This window comes from Mus caroli, unplaced genomic scaffold (assembly GCF_978045245.1).
Source record: "Mus caroli unplaced genomic scaffold, Mus_caroli_1 scaffold_6, whole genome shotgun sequence".
NCBI lineage: Eukaryota > Metazoa > Chordata > Mammalia > Rodentia > Muridae > Mus > Mus caroli.
The window spans coordinates 16864261-16884457 of record NW_028227261.1 but is presented as its reverse complement, the minus strand read 5'-3'; the positions used below and the strand labels follow the sequence as shown (position 1 = coordinate 16884457).

The 20197-nt window shown below is 51.5% G+C and overlaps 1 protein-coding gene across 1 annotated transcript in view; it reads right to left on the bottom strand.

The window, feature by feature from the left end:
• Positions 1 to 9273, bottom strand: part of LOC110292481 (protein-arginine deiminase type-1) — a 31548-nt gene extending 22275 nt beyond the window's left edge. Inside the window, exon 1 of the mRNA XM_021159794.2 lies at positions 9049 to 9273. Coding sequence (XP_021015453.1) covers positions 9049 to 9140 — 92 coding nt within the window. The 5' untranslated portion in view covers positions 9141 to 9273. The remainder of the gene's footprint in view (positions 1 to 9048) is intronic.
• Positions 9274 to 20197: the final 10924 nt, after the last annotated feature.

Below are 20197 nucleotides of genomic sequence, written 5' to 3'. Positions count from 1 at the left end.
GGTGCCCGAGAGAGGCAGGTTTTGCCAGGAGGGTGCTGTGTGCCCTTGGATTCTCATTCCCTTGGCATCCTGGCCTTACCCCTCCTGGAGCCTTGGGCATTGGACTGGCACTACAGGTCTGTGGGTGGGCCATAAATTAAAGGACAGATTGCGTGGGAGCTGGAGTAAGGCCAGGAGGTCCACAGTATGATCTGCTCCCTGCACACACCATTATCCATAGTGCCTCTCTGTGGGGTATCTGGCACATGTCCCCAAGCTCACAGTCAAAGGAAACCTCCTCCTAAAGTGACAGGACAGGCGTGGTGGTGCCGTCCCCTAGTCTAAGCGCTAGAAAGGCAGAGGCAGGCAGATTGCTGAGTTTACTCCAGCTCCAAGCCAGCTGGGGCTACATGGTGAAACCCCATCTCAGAGAGAATGGGGGTCCTCCAATGGGGGGAGCCAAAGGGGCTGTGCTGGTCAGGTTTTTGTTGTTGTTTGTTTGGTCAACATGACACAAGCTAGGGCTATTGGGGACCATCATTGGGAAAATTCAGATTGTCCCACAGCCAAGTATGTGGGGGCATTTTCTTGACTCATGATTTATGTGGGAGGGCCCAGACTATTGTGGGCGGTGCCATCTCTGGGCTGGTGGTCCTGGGTGCTATAAGAAAGCAGTCTGGAGGACCGGAGAGGTGGCTCAGGGGTTAAGAGCACTAACTGCTCTTCCAGAGGTCCTGAGTTCAATTCTTAGCAACCACATGATGGCTCACAACCATCTGTAATAAGAACTGATGCCCTCTTCTGGTGTGTATAAAGACAGCTACAGTGTACACATATACATACAATAAATAATTCTTTTTTTAAAATGAAGAAGAAAAAAGAAAAAAAAGAAAGAAAGAAAGCAGACTGAGGAAGCCATGGGGAGCAAGCCGGTATGCAGCATCCCTCCACGGCTTCTCCTCAGCTCCTGCCTCCAAGTGCATGCCCTGAGCTCCTGTCCTGACTTCCTTCAGTAGCTCCTCACATTCTTTCCTGTGACTGGCAAACAGTTCTTGCCAGGCTGTGCCAAATAAACTCTTCATCGTCAAGTTTCTTTGCCCACGCACGGTCTTTATCACAGCGATAGAAACAAATTAGAACATTGGCTCTGATTGCTTCTACTACGCTCTTCAAACCAAGCCCTCGTCTTCATCTCTGTGTCCATTATCAGCCTGAGACATCTTCCCTTCCCCCCCCGCCCCCCCCCATCCCCCATCTCTGGTCTCCCGCCCCCTGCCTCAGCCTCCCCTCCATCTCATCTCTGCTGGGGCAGGGGCATGGTGTCTTGTGCTTTTTCAAGACCCATTCAAATGCCACTGTTTTCCTGAGGAAGGAACTAACCTTCCCTGAGTGTGATCTCTGGTCCCTGATGGACCAGAGATCCTTGGTTTCCCCCTCCACTCAGCCTCCCCTGAGGCTGGTGAGGGCACTGGGGCTGGGGCTGCTGTAAAGTGTGCTCTGATTGGTGGTTGCTGCTGTCAATCTTCTCAGCCTGTGCCACCTGCCCTGGCCTAGCACCGCTGTCCCCCTTTGCAGCCTGCAACACAGGGCGTCCCTCCAGGTCTGTCTATACGCTGGAGACACCTTCACCAGCCTGACTCATCCTTGTAGCTTGTAGCTTGGAGCAGAGCCAGCTAAAGTAGTGGCCAAGGCTGCCAGAACCTAGAGAACACCAAGGGGCCAGGAGGGTGGAGCTCCGCCCTTCTAAGTCAGCCCGCTGACTCAGTCAAGTGCCTGCTGGGGACATCTGTCCAGCTGCTGGGGGCCGAGGGGCGTTTCAAGCACCCCATTTAGCTAAGTTTGTGATACTCTTGCCCGTGTCTCTGTTTCATTCCCAGTAACTCTCTCAGGCAGGCAGGGCGTTCAGAGAGGTGAGGTAACCTTCCTCAGATCACACAGCAAAGAGCAGTTATCTCCCCTCTCTCACAAGGGCTGGCAGGACAAGGAGCACATGACTGGCTCACATGGCCGGAGCAAGTCCTGCTAAAGGGAGGGAGGAGGTCATAGGTGAGGATGAGGAGGTCTTGGAAATGGCAGAATTTCCACACAAGCTCCTCAGAAGGTTTCCTCGTGAGCAAGCCTGGGGGTGGGGGTGGTATCAAGCAGGAAAGCCACCATCCTAGTCTCCATCCTCACCTGATTTTTCAAGGTCAGTGCAGGCCTTAGCACAGTGTCCATGACTCTCTGGTCCCAAGAACAGTGAGCACGCATGCACTCCAGGTCCCCAGGGGCCGAGGGCTCATCATGCCCCCCCCCACACACACACACAGGACTCAGCCTGAGCGCTTCCCACATCCCGCAGCTTTCTACGTGGCTTCTGTAATTATAAAGCTTTTCCTTCTGCTATGCTGCAGACTTCTACCCAGAAGTTTCCATCTTTCAGGCCACCTACTCTCAGGAGGACGAATATTTGTGCTACCCACCCACACTTGGGCATCACCCGCAACAGAGTCAGGAGCTGGGTAGGTAAGGCTTGTGAGAGGCCTGTCTGGGCAGTGGCCCTGCAGGAAGGATCAGGAGGTACAGGTTGTCTCAGGGATGAAAACAGAGAAGGTCACACAGGCCCAGGTGGCTGGAGCTGATGACAGGTGGCCAGTGTCCCAGGCTGGCCTGGCCCCCAAAGTCTCTAAGCCTGAGGGACAGCGCTGCTCCTATTAAGACTGCTTGCGGCTCAGTCTGAACACCCTTGTACTGTGTGACGTGGGCACGGAACCCGGTGATGAACAGCACCCAGAAGAGACACCATGGTCCCTGCTTTGCTCTCTGACTCCGTCCCCAGTATCTGCCTGCAGAACAAGGATTTACAGAGCAGAGAGGAAGCTCTGAGCAGTCACACACGGGGCTACACAGCAAAGAGTTGAGATTCAAGCATGGAGCATGTCTAGGGGTGCCCCCACCCCACCACTCACATGGACTCTGCAGCAGAGAGAATCCCCAGAGATCAGTCTTCCTTGCAGTAGAGCTTACAGAATCTGGAATCAGGCAGATGTGGGTTCAAATCCCAGCCCCGGCAGTTGCGGGCTCTCTGTCTTAAGAAAGTCAATCTCTCTCTCTCTCTCTGTCTTAGTTTCTTTGCAAAATGGAGACCATAGTCCTTTCTGCCTTGCAAGCTTGCTGTGAGAGTTAAAGGCATATTATAGGAAGCACTGGAAGTCGCAGCCGTGACCACTGCTGCTACAAATGGTGCTGAGGGTCTTGGAGGGGTGGGCACCAGACAGGAAGAGACGGGGACCCATGCATGAGAATGCTGTGTGATCCTTTCCGTCTCAGCAGACCGAGGTGCCAGACTAGGCTCATCACCACATAAACCAGCATCATGAACAGTGACTGCTGTCTAAGATGGCGGTGTGCAGGAGGATTAGGAGTTCAAGGTCACACTGGCTCCTGTAGCGAGAGCCATCTTATACAAGCAAATAAAATCAGGGACCGGGGAAATGGCCCCACTGGTAAATCCTTGCAGGTGAACTCAATGCCCAAAATCACATTTAAAAACCTAGGGGTGGGCTGGAGAGATGGCTCAGTGGTTAAATGTGCTTACTACTCTTGCAAAGGACCCAGGTTCAATTCCCAACCCTCACTAGGCAGGTCACAACTGTCTGTAACTCCAGTTCCAGGGGATCTGATGTCTTCTTCTGACCTCCTTGGGCACTGCATGCATATATGTGTATGTATGTGTGTATATATGTGTGTATGTATATACATGTATGTATATGTGTGTATATATACATGCGTGTATGTATATATGTATATATGTGTGTATATATATGTCTGTGTGTTTATATGTGTATATGTATATATATGCGTGTATGTGTATGTATGTGTGTATATATGTGTGTGTATATGTATGTATGTGTGTATGTATGTATGTGTGTATATATATGTGTGTGTATACACATATGTATATGTGTATATGTGTGTATGTGTATATATGTATGTGTGTATATATGCATATGTGCATATGTGTTTATTCTATATGTATGTATGTGTGTATATGTATGTATGTATACACATATGTGTGTATATGTGTATATGTGTGTACATGTGTGTATATATGTATGTGTATATGTATTTATGTATGCATGTATGTTTGTATGTATATGTGTATATTCTGTATGTATATATGTGTGTGTATATGTATGCATATATGCATATGTACATCCAGACAGAGCACATATAAGAAAAAAAATAAAAGCCTGGGTGACTCATATACCAGGAAGAACCAACAGGAAGATCTCTGGAGATCACTGACCAGAGAATCTGCTCTAACTGGCCAGTCCCAGGTCCCTGTCTCAAAAGAGCCAGGGTGGATGGCTCTTGAGGAAATACACCCAAGATTATCCTCTGGCCTCCACACGTACACGCGAATACAGGAGCACTAATACATATGCACATACACACACCCACATTTTAAAAACAGCCCTCATGAGGGCTCTCAGTGAGCTCTCTAAGCAGGCACAAGCCAGGTGAACTAGGGTAGCCGACCAGGTTGTTGGGAGGGGTGCCGCTCAGACACCTCTCAGCCTTGGCTCTCTCCCTCTGTCCGTCCCTTTAGCTGTGTGCAGCTGGCAGGGGTCACAGAAGGCCATGCATGGCTCACTTCCCTAAGGTCTGTGCCACATGGGGCGTGGCTGTGACCTCTTCTTCCAAGAGATAGTGATCAGTGGTTCATGGGCACCTTGCAACGCCCTGTCATTGCTCAGTGCAGGCTGCCTAGCAAGCCTAGGAGGATGGCCGGAAATGGCAGGCCTCGCCACAGTGGATACAGGGCTCCAGGTGGCAGCTGCCACTCACTCCTTGTCCTTCGAAGCAGAGGAACTCTGGAGCCTGGGACCAAAGTACCCCAAGAGAAAGGGCCCGATTTAAAATCGGTATACCAAGTCATTTTCCCCTTGCCAAGGAGATCTGAGACCTGTGGGTGATGAAATTCCTCATTAGTAAAATGGTGAAACTAGAGATGCCAACTGCACAGGCACACAATAGGTGACCTCACCCGTACATACCTAGACTGAGAGAACGCAAGCTCAGAGGGGCTAAGTGACTGGCCCAAGGTCACACAGAGCCTTCAAGGACCAAGAAGACTCACAGCTATCATGTTCTGAGAAACCACCAAGTTGGCCAGCCCTGGAAGCTTCTCTCAATGAAGCCAGGTGAGAGGGGAGGACCTAGCCCTCCTCTCTCTTCACCAAGTCCAGAGGTTGGGACCACATGTGCCCATGTCCAGAGCCTTGGCTCGAAGCATGCCTGTTGCCCCTCTGCCGAGTCCCTGTGGAGTTAGTGACCTATCTTCCATCCAAACTAACGATATGCCCGAGGCCTAAGCCAGGAGCAGTTTGGTCCAAGGTATGGCCCCCAAGGGCTCATGGGAAGTACTTGATAGTAATGTTTCAAAGGGGCCTTGAACTCAAACCCAGAATGCCTGGAGTCCTGCTCTCAGGGTGCATTTGGAGGCCCAAACTCAGATGCGTCTCTTCTATGAGGCCAGGTTGTCTCGTGTCCACAAGTCCCAGTTTTCTCAGTGCCAGCCCAGACTTGCTAACAGCTCTGGAATCCTCCTGGCCTTTCTCCAGCCAGCTGAGCACGGTAGGCGACAGCTGTGTCTGTGGAGCTGAGGGAACAGGCCTGTGAGATAGATAATAAATCGGGTCTCCCGTTTTGACATCCCCGAGGATTGAACCCAGGGCCTCGTGCATGCTAGGTAAGCACTCTACCACTGAGCTACACACCCAGCTCACTTTTTACTTTTTATCTTCAGACAGAATGTCACACACTTGCCCAGGCTGACCTTAGACTTGTGGTCCTCCTGCCTCAGTCTCCTAAGTGGTGGAATGACAGTATGGCCCCGCATCCGGCTCCATGCTCTTTATGCTGTGAGGATGCCCACTGTTCACTTACTGTTCTACCCCTGACAGCCCTCAGGCGACCAGGGGACCAGAACAGTGCTTCCTTCCTCTGTGGCCTCATACAGTCCAGGAACTCAAAAATGGAATTGTTTGAACGTCACCTCCCAACAAAGGCGCTCTTCCGTATGCAGGTACAAGGACAGGCTGGAGCAAGGAGAGCGGGTGCCCAGCCTGGTCCCAGCAGCACCTGCAGCCCGTCAGCCCCTTAGACTGGGATCCCAGCTCTGCCTCCCCATGCTCCCTTGAGGCTGACAGCACTTATTTACTCAGCCGGGGAGAGTCAGACAGATACACTGTAGGACATGGTTGGTTTTGGAATTCAGGAAGCCCAGGAGATGCTCAGGTCTGGTCCTTCCTGTAGCTCATTGGAGAGTTTCATGCACCTCACCCCCCACCCTGCCGCCATACTCCTTGCCCCAAATCCCCCGAACATCTTATTTCACTTTGCTGAAAGTGAGGTGAGACCATTGATGTAGCCCAACGGCCTGAAGGGGTCAGGGTGCTGAGGCAGCCTATTGGGGATGGGAGTTGAGGTGGTGAGATGACCCACCAGGAGAGAGGCATTAAGCTAGCCCCGTGGCTGTAGGATGGCCTACAGTCCCTGTTGAGACTAGTTACCTCATGGCACACAATTAACCCCACATACAAACATTTTTTCAAATAGCCAGGCCATGTGGCCTCTGGGGAGATTAATCATTTCCTCTGATGTCACCTTATACATTATCATCTGGAGGTTCAAACTCTGGGCAACTCAGATGACCGGCATACCTCATACTTGGGGGGACCTTCCCCAGGCTTATCAGCAAGCAAGACCAGTTTTGAGCCCCTTGGCCTCCGCTGGAGCCAGTCACCAAGCAAAGGGGTGGAGAAGCCCTAAGTTCATCACACCATCATGTGTGGCCTGGTTCTAACCCAGCCCCTGGGGGAGCCTCAGGCTCCTGGAAGTCCCGGCTTACCCATTCAAGGTACCTTTCCCACTGCCACTGCCTCTGGGCAGGAGAATTCCTCCTCGGCGTCACAAAGGCAAATTCTTGTGTCCCTTGTAAACTCTGGGTAGCTGTAATGTTAGTCAGCGCTCAGGGACAGAGCTGACACTGTAGTCCCTCCCAGAGTCAGTCAAGGGACACCACAGCCAAGGCAGCTCCCTCTGCTTTCATCAGGGCCAGTTACACGGAAGGACAATGCTAAGGGCTTGGTGTCCCTCCATATACCCTGTGCTGACCTTGTCCCCTCCCCCCTCTGAGGAGCAATGGGAAGAACAGATGTGAGAGTGCCCGCAGCTGGTACAACCTATCAGTCTCCTACCACAGACAAGCACAGGCAGGTCTCATTCGTCTCCCCCAACCCATGATGGCGGCACTGTTGAGTTCACTTGGAGAAACAGAAGCAGGTTCCCAGAAGGGCAGTGTCTCGTAGGAGTGAGACCACACAGCCAGGGACCAACAGAGCCAGGATGCACACAGGGCTGCATGTGTAACCGCCACACTGAACTTCAGAGGGGCCCAGATCATCCAATCAGGACTCAGAGCCCTGGGCAATGAAAAGCCAGGGACTCTAGAAGTTAGCTGTGGTGGGGGTGGGGTGGGGTGGGGATCAGGGGAGGGATGGGGGTGGGAGGGATGGGACCAGATGGGGATAGGAACCGGATGACAGAAGGTAGACCTGGCACTCTGCCAAGTGCCTTAGTAGAGTAACCCAGGGCTGAGGTTTGAAAGAACCTTTCTAGAAACAGCCTTGTCCCTAGGCGAGAGCAGGACCCTGGATTCAGGCAGGCGGGACCCACGCATGGGCTCTCCTTCCCTGACATCAGTGTCAAAGCAGGACTCCCAGATGCTCAGGGTACAGATGCTCCATGCCATAGCTAAAAAAATATTCTGGGGGCTGGTCCCGGGGTAGAACATTTGTCTAGCATGTGTGAAGGCCCAGGGAGCACCAAAAATTCTCTCTCTCTCTCTGTCTCTCTCTCTGTTTCTGTCTCTCTCTCTTTCCTTTCCCTCTCCTTCCTCCTCCTCTTCCTCCTTCTTCCCCCACCTCTCTTCACTCAATGTACCCTAGTCATTAAATCTAGATTCGTATGCTAAACGGGCAAGATTGGATATAATTCCATTAGCCACTCTGGATCCCAGTGGAGGGTAGTCAAAGTCTGGCTGTCCCTTCCCGTCGCTGTCCCCGGGACCCTACACCATTACAGTAAGACAAGGCATCAGTGAAGCTCAGACAGGCAATGGCTACAGCGCTCCCCCATTTGCCTGGGCAAACGTGGGACTGAGCCCCAAGGATGAGCTGAGTTCAGATGGTGCCTGGCAACTCCCGGCCCTCAGCTTCCTGTGGAAGGCACCTCACCTAGAGCTCCACAGGCCTCAGAGATCACCAACTTCCACAGTGGTCAGGTAAAGAGCTGAGGCTGCCGCCCAGGCATCCCTATCTAAGCAGAGCCAGGACAGGGAAGATTTGGGTCGATGGGGAAAACTGAAGTCATGGCTGTCTTATTCAGATGTCGCTCTTGCCGCCATCACAACCACCATCACCACCACCACCACACTGCCATCATCATCACCGCTACATCATCACCATCATCATCACCATCACCATCGCCATCACCATCACCATCACCATCATCGTCTCTTGCCAGCCCAAGTCCCAGGCTTTGCTCCAGGATCACTTCTTAAATTAAGTCATTGAGTTATGCCTTGACCACTCCCTCTTAATCCCAGTCACTCTGGTTGTTGTCCCTGGCTGGCCTCCAAGGGTCAAGATGTCACATGCACACCCCTAACCGCAGAGAGGTGGAAAACTGGCAAGACGTGGAGGTAGGAAGGGGGGCCCAACCCTCTTCCCTGGCTCGAGCCCCACTTCCTTCTGCTGCTCCATTTGAAGACTGTCATGTAGAACCCAGACAGAGCTTGGCCCCAGGACTCAGGGTCATCTCCTGAGCCCACCTTCATTCATCCAGGGACCCAATGTCCTGACCCCAGTGCACCGGGCAGACCCAATTTCCTTTCCCCACAAGCTCTGAAGGCAGCTCCACCATCTCTGGTGTCTGACATCACCCTGCCAGCTCCCCTCCCCTGCATCCTCTTTTGCCTGTGGATCCCCTGCCCTGAGAACAGGAAAGCGTCCCGGGTCTTACCTATAGACGTTCACCAGTGTCTCCACACCTACCACGCACACAGCGTGAGTTGGCTTTCTCAGAGACAGCTGCACAGCTCTCGGGGAGGCCATCCTGTGCTGAGCTTCCAGTCTCCTGGTCGGGTCAGCTTGGGTGCCCAGCAGCCACAAGCCCCAGCTGCTCCCCGGCTCCCCAGATCTCCTTGGGGACACCCGGCTGCCGGGTAGGAGCGTGTGTTCTGATGGGCTGGAGCTCTCTCCTCCCTTTTAATTTCACCCTGCAACCTGGGGAGCCTGCCTGAGCCTGGTCCCCACCTCCTGGCTCCATGCCCAGTCACCTAAGTCATGGGTTGTCAATCTAGGAGGCTGGGAGGGAGGTGTTTGAAACTCTCTGTGGGGTGGGAAGGGGACCTGAAATCAGCCAGGTTTGGCTGCCAACAAGGAAGCTCAGAGGGTCCCAGCCTTGCCACCCAGCCTCTTGGTGCCTGAGCCCACCCTGCGACTGCCTCTCTGAGGGCTCACACTAAGAAATGTGCAGATTCTATCTCCCGACTGAGGCAATCCAGTCCTCAGGGCATTGTGTGAGGTTCGAACCCAAGGCCTGACACTCAGAGGCTCGAGAGCTCCCCTGGACTCAGTGACCCAGTGTGTGTGAGCTACTGAGACAGGAGGACCTCATCACGGGGTGAAAGTTCACGGTAGTGGAAGAGAGTTAGCCTTGTCTAAAAGATGTGCTGGCAGCTAGTCAGGCCTCTAGTTACATTGCTAGAGAGTGGTAGAGCTGCCTGCGCACAAATCCACCAGGAGGTGATGTGCTGGTACCCAGAACTCAGAAGTTCCTAGAAATCAGAGGGCACAAAGTCAACGAGTGATCACCTTGACCATGGGCTAGAAGTATTAGGTCGAGATGCCCCACTCTACCTCCTTCACTTACACGTCTTTCTTCTCTCTTTCTTTCTTTCTTTCTTTCTTTCTTTCTTTCTTTCTTTCTTTCTCTCTCTCTCTCTCTCTCTCTCTTTCTCTCTCCCTTCCTTCCTTCCTTCCTTCCTTCCTTTCTTTCTTTCTTTCTTTCTTTCTTTCTTTCTTTCTTTCTTTCTATTTTATTTTATTTATTTATTTATTTCGTTGTTGTTCCTGGAACTCACTCTGTAGACCAAGCTGGCCTCGAACTCACAGAGATCCACTTCCTCTTCCTCTTTCTGCCCCTGCCTCCCAAGTGCTGGGACTAAAGGCATGCGCCAGCTCACCCCGATCACTTACTCGTCTTTCATTCCCACAGTGGCCCTGTGAGGAGGGAGGGAATTGTCCTTATGTGATCCTGGAGAACGGGGGCTTTCTCAGGTGTCTTACCCAGCCTTCCCACAGGCAAACAGCAAAGCGAGGACCACGCGTGGCTGACGTCACGTGACTACGGTCTACACAAACCTGTTGGTGCACTGCCCCTAATATCATTTTCCTATGCTAGGAAACTTATTTCTTTAAAGTTGAAAATGACCCAAGGGGAAACATGAGGAGGGTGAAAGTTACATAGAGCACGTGCCTGCTAATTTTGATCTAGAGCCTTCTGATCATGTTTGGGTATCTGTGTGTATGAGAGACAGACAGACACAAGCACGGGTATGCACACTTTTGAAATGGTTTTATAATTGTCCTTCCTTCCTTCCTTCCTTCCTTCCTTCCTTCCTTCCTTCCTTCCTTCCTTCCTTCCTTCCTTCCTATCTTCTTTCCATCTTTCCTATAACATAAAACTGAGTGTCACGGCAGTGAATGCCTGCATCTGCGACAGAATAGGTCAGGAGTTAAAGGTCATCCTGAGCTGTGTAATGAGTTTAAGTCTGGTCTTTCAACAAGGAAGGAAGGAAGGAAGGAAGGAAGGAAGGAAGGAAGGAAGGAAGGAAGGAAGGAAGGAAGGAAGGAAGGAAGGAGATAAGAGTATATAGGGAAACTCTTGTCTGAGCTCAGGAGACAAGTTCCGAGACGTGGAGTGACAAGGTCCCCGATGCCCTGTGCTCACACAGGTGTTGCTGGGCTCCTGGGCACTCTTCCCTAGCAGAAGCAGAGAAGTCCAGGTCCCTTGCTCTGAGGACTTGATAGGCTAGGAAATAGACACCACCCAGAGGCAAGAGAGAGGCATATGATGTTAGAGGCTGCAGGTTCTCCACCCTCTGGGCAGAGGTGATGGTGCCTTGACCCCGGGGTGTCATTGGAGTGAGGAATGGGATGGAGAGCAGGTCTTGAAGACAGTGCAGCTGATGGTGTCAGCTGGTGAATTGGAAGTTTAATAGGAAGAAGATTGCAAGGATGGCCACAGGGTTCAGGGCCCGAGTGATCAAAGGGACGGTGTCTTGGTTGGATGGACAAGAGACTCAGTGTGGATCTCGGCTGGACCATTCTGTTGCAGACCACAGGACTGCTGATAGGAGAGGGTGAATGGCATGTCCTCTTCGTGATGAGGGCCAGGGTCCAGAGAAACACATCTCTGGAGCCACAGGACACGCCTCCCAAGCAGGAGACACACAACCAAGAATCTCCTGTCCATAGGCAGGGGACAGGCAGGGGACGTCAGAGATGCACTCCCTGCAGGAGGCCTACCCAGCAGCCCAATGGAGGTTCCTACCTTAGGAACCAAGGAAACCAGGAAACAAGCAAAGAAAAATGCCATCTACTTTTATTTGGTTCCCTTTTCCAGAATGATCTTCTTTGCTGCCAGCACATCTGAGTGTAATATTGTGGCCTTAAAAGCTCATGATACTTGTAGACATCAAGACTAAGCCTCAGTTTGCCCTCCAGGTACAGAAGCTAGCAAAACTTCAGGAGTGGCCTTTCCACATCCCTTCTTCAAGCCAAAAGAACCAGGACCCCAGTCATTTTGTCTAAGCTCTCCTAGGGATAGAAAAAAACGTCCACTGTTCTATAAATAGTGTAAGGACTATAAAGGAAGTTCATCTGAAGACCAGAGGCTTCCACTGAGGAAGATTGGATGGATGGATGGATGGATGGATGGATGGATGGATGGATGGATGTACGGATGGATGGATGGATGGATGGATGGATGGATGGATGGATGGACAGACAAGTAGATCAATGAACTTATGGATGAGTGGACAAATGGATGGAGGAATGAGTGAATGATCAAATGAATGAATGGATAAATGGATAAATGAATAGATGGAAGAGAAAGAAAGGAGAAGAGGAGAAAGGTGATTGGTGTCTAAGAAGAAGGTGGCAATGCTAGATGAAGACAGTGGCGGTGCTCATGACAACGAGGTACATCATACTTGTAAGCACCGATCAGCTTCCCCTGTGCTGGACAGATTGTAAGACTCTTCCACACATTCACCCATCTGACCTTCCCAACAATTCCAGGTGACGACTTCCAACCAACTCTGGAAACCCAAGTTCAGACAGCTCAAGGCTTGGCTGGGCTCTCAGCCATTGTGGGCAGGGCAGGGGGCCATCAGGACCTGCTTTCTCCAAGGGCTCACTCTCGAGCTTGAGGAAAATGAAGGAGAGCAAGAAAGGCTGTGGAGGGACAAGCGGGGACGCCATAGGATGCACTTCTATTTTACAGAGCCTCAAACGGGAACTGAGGCCAGAGCTTTTTGCACACAGTCTGCCTCGCCTCCCCCTGGGCTCTTGGTCACCCGCAGTCCCCTGTCAGGGATGCATTAGGCCCTCGTCCATCTTCCTCGTCCAACTTTCTCATGTTGTTCAAATAAAGTCATGAGCAATCTAAACAGTCGTCTGCTCTGTTTTACAAAGCAGCTCCCACTGTCATTATTCTCTCATTGAAGGAAACCCCCGAGTCTCCTCTCCAGTCCCCTCTAGGACCTTCCTCACCCCTCTTCCTTTCCTTCTACCTGAGAACATTTCCTGGGAGACACCATGACCTGTCCAGGCCCCCACCCTACCCACAACCCACAAAGTCATATCCTGCACACCCAAGCTGTACTCTCTTTGAACTTGAGACTCCAGGCAGGATAGTTCAGGTCTGGGAGGAGCCGGGGTAGGAGCTGGGTGACTTTACTACCCCCTCCACCGATGGAATACTCAGCTCAGAGTTCCTGTCTTGGCTGGAGATGCTGCCCAGGAACCGTGGGACTGAGAGATTCTCCCAGGATGCTCTGCGAATGAGCCGGGGATAGGGCAGCTGTGCGGCATCTGGTGCTGGGTTCCAATATCCGTGTCCCATTTCCCCATCCCGCTTCACTGGTTTTGTGGAACGCAGACCATTGTTCTTGGTGCTGGGAATACAAGACGGAGTCAGAGCAACGTGACCCGGGGCACAGACACAGGCTGCACTCACAGTGACAGGCAGCAAGTTTACTCAGAGGGAGGTGGTGAGCAGAGGGGGTTTGGCTAGAAATGACTGGAGATAAGTCAGAAACACACACACACACCCTTCTTAGCAAGTTCCAGGGTGCTGCTAAATTATTACAGCCCACAAAGGCCCCCAGCTCCCTATATGTGGAAATAGATCAGAGTTCTCACCCAAGACACCTTTCAGGGGTCAGGCAGGCTGTCTAAATGAGAGGACTTGCCAGAAATGATATAATAGGGCCAGGTGGCAACTGTGGTCCAGGGACACAGAGAGGCCTGGACTGACCACAGTGGTTATCCCCGAAGAACAAAACCCTAAAGGCAGGCCAGTGTGGGTTTTGGGTAAGGATATGGTTAAATCTGTTTCAGGAGGTTGCTGGATGCCTGTGAGGCTAGGCTACCTGGGCCAGGGGAGCCTTGGCATCCAGCAAGGCATAGGAATGGCTGGTCTAGACCTTGTGACATGTCTGAGGGATTCTGAGGCTGCTAACCCTAGCTGTGGGCTCTGCCAGCCTAAGAGTCACAGCTCTGGCTATTCCTTGGCCTACCCAGGGCAGCCTCCAGGGAGGGGCGTCTGTAGAGGCCCTAGTTCCAGACCCTCGCCCTTCTCTATTGTCACCTCCCCTCCCAGGACCTGTGTGAATGGCAGGGACAGTCCCACCTGCTTCCTGCTACTCCACCTTTGTTCTGGAAAGATACTCTGATGGATCATGGTCTCCGGGCTCATTTTCTAGTCGGTTAGCCAAAGTTTGAAGGGAGCAACGACTTACCCAAGGTAACATGGGAGTTCATTCATGCACTCATTCATTCAGCAAACATGTAGAGGGAACTTGCTATTTATAGGTGCCACCCTAAAACCCAGAGTTCCAGACAGTAGGTGGATGCTCTCCACTCTTGTTGGGGTCTCCCAGACACCCCAACCTCTTTCTGCACCCCTGTAACCCAAGGCAGGTTTCAGGGCCTGCTGGTAGACTGGGGAGTGTCCCCAGGTGGTCTGACTCTCCAGTCATGAGAAAGCAGAGTACCTGCCAATTCCCTCAGTGCAGGGGACCCTGGGGCCAGTAGCTGTAATGGCAGGAAGGGATGAAGGCCACAAGCCATGTGACCCTTGTCAGCTCTGTTCCCACAGAGCCGAAACCCCAGGTCCAGATCTCTGCTGAGGGTCACCTGAGTTCCATGCAACCACACGAGCAGTGCTAAATGATAGCTTTGCCAGGGTTGGGTCAACTTTGGGCACCAGCTGAGTAGACATGACATGAGGATGCCACCCTCAGGGGCTCAGGATCAAGAGTGCCGCCCCACAGGTGGCTAACTCAGTGACCTCAGGTCAATCATCCCTGTCCTGGCCACACTTGGCCTCCGCATCTCTCTAAATGGTGACACTCACTAAGGGGCACCGGGACCCCATCTTCAGTCTCGGCTTCTCTTAGCTGCAGACTCTAAGCAGTTGCCTGCCCTACAGCCCATCTTCTCTGCCTCCTGGTCTGGGTCACAGGCCTTCCCCTTCCCGCTTCCTTTCCATCACCATCACCTGACCCAGACACCACTGTCTCTCTGTGAAGACTTCAGCAGCTCCTGGTGGCCTGCTGTCGCCTGACATTCCTCTACTGAGAGCCTCCCGCGCAGCCTCAGATGTCAGACTGTTGGTAGAATGCTCATCCAGCATGCCTTTCTCCTGAAGTTCAGTCCCCAGCGCCAGATAAACAGGGTATGGCAGTGCACACCTGTGACCTCAGCCCCCAGGAGGAGACGGTAGGAGAATCAGGAGTCCAAGGTCATCCCCAGCTACATAGGGAGTGTGAGGCCAGTCTGGGCTACATGAGATTCTATCTCAACTAAATGAACAAACATTTAAAAAAAGAAAAAATCCTCCCCTAGCTCCCTAAACCCCCAGGATGGAGAAGATGGCTGAGTGGGAGGCAGAAAGACTTTGAGGCCCGACCCTTGTATTCCACCCTGGGCTTGGCCAAGCCAGGACCCTGGCCACATGACTGGACTTCTCCATGCCTCCTAATCTTCTAAATCTCTTCATCTCCTGATCCTTAAAATCTTCAGTAATGCACAAGCTTAGTGGTTTTTTTTTTTTTTGTTTTGTTTTGTTTTGTTTTGTTTTGTTTTGTTTTTTTGAGACAGAGTTTTTCTGTGTAGCCCTGGCTGTCCTGGAACTCACGCTGTAGACCAGGCTGGCCTCGAACTTAGAAATCCACCTGCCTCTGCCTCCCAAGTGCTGGGATTAAAGGCGTGAGCCACCACTGCCCAGCCATGCACAAGCTTAGAAACGTACATTAAATAGCGGCCAGATTATTGCTAATGCTCAAGGGTTTGGGAGGTACAAGCTTGACCTGTCACTTAAGGCCCCCAAGACCAGTCCCCTCAGTGACCCTCCTGACTGGGTACCTGATCAAACTCCCTCTGAGCCTTCCTGCTGCCTCCACTGGGGACCCATTTCCTGACTTGAGATTTCCATGAATTTCATGTGTTCTGGTCCCCAGCATCTCACCCCTCACCCACACACACCTCTCAGCCCCTCATGCGTCCCAGAAGACTACCTCGGTGGCAGTGCTGGCTGGTTTCCTGTCAACTTGACACAAGCTAGAGTCATCAGAGAAGAGGGAGCCTCAGTTGAGGAAGAGCCTCCATGAGCTCCAGCTGCAAGGCATTTTCTCGATGAGTGATCAATGGGGGAGGGTCCAGTCCATTGTGAGTGGTGCCATCCCTGGGCTGGTGGTCCTGGGTTCTATAAGAAAGCAGGTTGAGCAAGCCATGCAGAACAAGCCAGTAAGCAGCATCTCCATGGCCTCTGCATCAGCTCCTGCTTCTAAGTTCCTTCCCTGTTTGAGTTCCTGTCCTGAGTTCCTTCAGTGATGAACAGCAATGTGGAAGTGTGAGCCCTGTAAACCCTTTCCTGGCCAACTTGTGTTTGGGTAATGGAGTTTCATTACAGCAGTAAAAACCTTAACTAAGGTGGTGGGTTTACACTCATACCCTAGGGGAAAAATGATTTGAGAATGCCTACAGAATACACCCTCTACGGCAATGTTTCCCCAAGTAAGGACATTAAGTCAAACGAGAGAGAAAGAGAGAGAGAGAGAGAGAGAGAGAGAGAGAGAGAGAGAGAGAGAGAGAGAGACTGAAGTTAGTTATGGAGTTTATCTATATGGTAGATTTAGCTACGAGTTCCCTAATAGGCCAGGAAACAGGTAACATAGAATGGATTTTTATGAATCATGGAATTCACAGAGTAAAACTAAGCCAGTTGAGGCAGAGAGCCCAGTTCTTCTGGACATGGATGTCTGACTGTGCTGCGTGGAGTTTAATGGGTCAAAGGTAGACTCCTGAACCACACGGTTCATGGGAGTCATACAGCTGCATCTCTCTATAGACACACATGCTCTGCCTTTGATAAAGTCTTCTCCACGAGACCTCCATGTTTTAAGCAAACTCCTGGGTAAAGAGAGGATGGTGGACACTCTGGAGTGTCTGTCTGTCCTGAAGTTATCTCTTCCCTGAAGCTGCTAGGACAGAGGCTAGGCTCCAGGGATATCCCACTGAAACATTAGCCTGGGTCCAGTACCTTCCGCTGACTCCCTGACAGAGCAGTAGCAGAATCTCTGCTGGGCAGCCCTCCAGCGTGAGGGCTTCACGTCTCACCTGGGTTTTCTGTAAAACTTGCCCCATTTTTCTTATGAGCCTCATGGACACAGAAGGGCCATGTGACTTTCTGTAAAATACACAGCAAAGGAGCTGGGCATGTGGCTCAGTCCGTAGAGCACTTATCTAGAATCCATGAAGCCCTGGGCTGCATCCCTGGCATCCGGTAAATTAGTTTCCACAGGGAATTCTGCGGGGGTGGCTCTGCCTGGCAGAGACTTCTTCCCATCGAGGTCTGGGCTCTTGTCATCCACACACTCTGTCAGTCTCCTGACCTGACACTTCATCTGTGTCGACATCATCAGAACAAATCCACAAGCTTTGCCAATGTTATTGGCCGCTCCGGATTCAGCTCCTCGCGCCAGTTAATATTGATTATCAACTGTCTGTGAGGGATTAGCTAGACTAGGTTAGTTAAACTGGGGAAGATCACTCCATGTGTAGGTGTCACTCTTCCCTGAGCTGGAGTCTCAGGCTGAATAAGAAGGAGGGAATAAGGGAGTGCCCCTCTCCCTCCCTGCTGCTTTCTCGAGCAGATGCAATGTGACAGCTGCCGCACAGGTCAGCTGTGGTGCCCACCCTGCCATGACGAAATGCACCCTCAAAATGTGAACTGAAATAAAGCCTCTCCCCCTCCCCTCCCCCTCCCCTCCCCCGTCTCTTGCTCTCTCTCTCCCCTCCCTTCTTTGTTTTGTTTATTTTGTTTTGATTTTTTTGAGACAGGGTTTCTCCATGTAGCCCTAGCTGTCCTAGGAACTGGCTCTGTAGATCAGGCTGTCCTCAAATTCAGAGATCTGCCTGTCTCTGCCTCCAAATGCTGGGATTAAGGGCGTGTGCCACCACCGCCCAGCTGAGCCATCCTTTCTTAAGTGGCTTCTTGTGAATTATTTGATCATAGCAGCAAAGAGAGTGACCAGTGTCCTCGGTAATCATAAAACCATAGTGCCTTTTATTCCATTTCCACTATAATTACTAACCCTGAATACTCTCAGATCCCACGTCACACTGAAAGTAATGACATCCGGGCTACAGAATGGCCAAGACAGAGTTCAGGAAGCCTCACGGTTCAGACGGCTGAGCCTCTCCAAATGAGAAATCATAAACCCGAACCCCTGTGTCACACACTACACACACACACGTCACTGTCAGGGACACATCCCACTTGAGCTGAAGCTGCCAAGGGAATCAATGGTCTGGCAGGCTGTGTGCTTAGATAATGCTTTTCCTGGGAGGCGAGGAGGCTGGCATGCAAGGCCACATGGCAGTCTTACAGTGTTCCTTGAGAGTCCTAGTGTGGCGTGACACCTGGTACAGGGACAAGCCCTTCTGCCTGGTGTTTCTGTATGGTTGGATGAACTCGCAGGTGCTATTTACTGCCATAGATAAACCATTTATCAGTCTGCCGCTCCTGGTGTGCTGACAGATGACAGCTGTTTGCTTAGATAAACAAGGCGGAGTCCTTCTGGCTTGGCACTCAACATGGAGTAACTCACGACAAACCACTGCTTTGTAAACTGGGGTAGCTGAGAGCAAAACCATTCTGAAAGCCACCACACTATACACACAGGGTGATCCAGAGCAGGCAGAGCCCACTGTCCTTACATGGACCCCATTGCTCTCAACCTAAGCAAGACAGTGACTCACAAACCCCCATGAGGGAGATGATGAGCGAGAGCTGGTGATGGCTGGCTTTCAGGGTGTGGGGGTTGTCCTATGGGGTCTGAACATCTCTCTCTCTCTCTCTCTCTCTCTCTCTCTCTCTCTCTCTCTCTCTCTCTCTGTGTGTGTGTGTGTGTGTGTGTGTGTGCGCGTGCGCGAGAGCATGGTCTTTATGCACCTGTGTATGCATCTGGGAAGGGCAGGGGTTGGTATTGGCTGTCTTCCTCAGTCACTCTCTGACTTATTTTTTTGAGACAGTCTCTTGCTGAGCCTGGAGCTCACTGATTGGCTAATCAGCTATCAAGCTCAGGGTATGGGTTGTCTCAGCTTCCCAGTGCTGAGATTACAGGCGTGTGGCACTGTGGCTGGCTTTTTCCACGGGTGCTGTAGACCTGAACTCAGGTCCTCAAGCTTGTGTGGCAGCCATGATGCCAACTGAGTGTGTGTGTGCATGTATGCATGTGTGTGTGTGTGTGTGTGTGTGTATGTGTGATGCACAAAGGTAGGGCATAGCACAATAGGCTTATTCTTATATTTGAGGGCATGGCTGTCCACTGTGGGTGTTTGAACCTCTCCCCAAGACAGCATCTTTAGAAATGCTGTATTGGTTCAAATTATAAATGTCAGTTTTTTTCTCTAACCTAGCTAGCTCCCAAATACTTGAGACAGAGACTATTCGATTTATTAGCAAGCTTTATGGCACAATAACTGAACAGTTATTAATCTATTCTAGTCCTCTACACTAATCTGGCTACCTCCCAGCCAAAATTGATGAGACTCTTGCAGTTTAGTATTGATCTGGCTCTCTCTGCTCCAGGTGTGTTCCCTTGGTGGCTCCTGACCCTCTCACGTGGTGAATCCTCCCTTCTCTACTCTCTACCCCGAGGAATCGGATCTCTCCTTCTCAGTCATTGGCTGATGAGCCCCAGCCCCATCCTCTCTCCTGCTCAGTCATTGGATGATGAGCTTTTATTGATAAGTCAGAGAATTAACGGGGAGCAATGTTTACACACCACTAAGACAGGAGAGTCTTATTATAAGCATTACAACGCCATGTCCGGATGGCAGCCAGATATGAGGGCAGAGGATTCAGCATTTGAATAACACAAGGATAACCTTTACACGGGTACAATAACATGCCAATAATGGTGATCTGCTCTTCCTTCTTCTCATGCTGTCTTCCAAGTTACTGACTTTAGTCTCAAGTTCAGCCTTTCCGGTTACAACAGGAAGGCTCAGTCGCCAATCCCCAGGGGTCTGATATCAGGCTATCCAGGCCTCAGCCATTCAATCCATCTCCCCTAACAGCTTTGACCTGGCTGAGAGTCCTGAGGGGTCAGCCTGGGTGTGAACATGCCACAGAATGGGTCCCAATGGCTGGACCAGGGGGCTCTCACACACACCTAGAACATCAGAAGACGATGCGTAGAGACAACCCCGAGTCCAGAAGCTCCACCAATGGAAGACCTGAAGGTCAGGACTAAGCCTGGTGGGGAGCCCCTTCCCTCCCCATTGTCCCTGTCGGGAGCCTGGGGCTCATC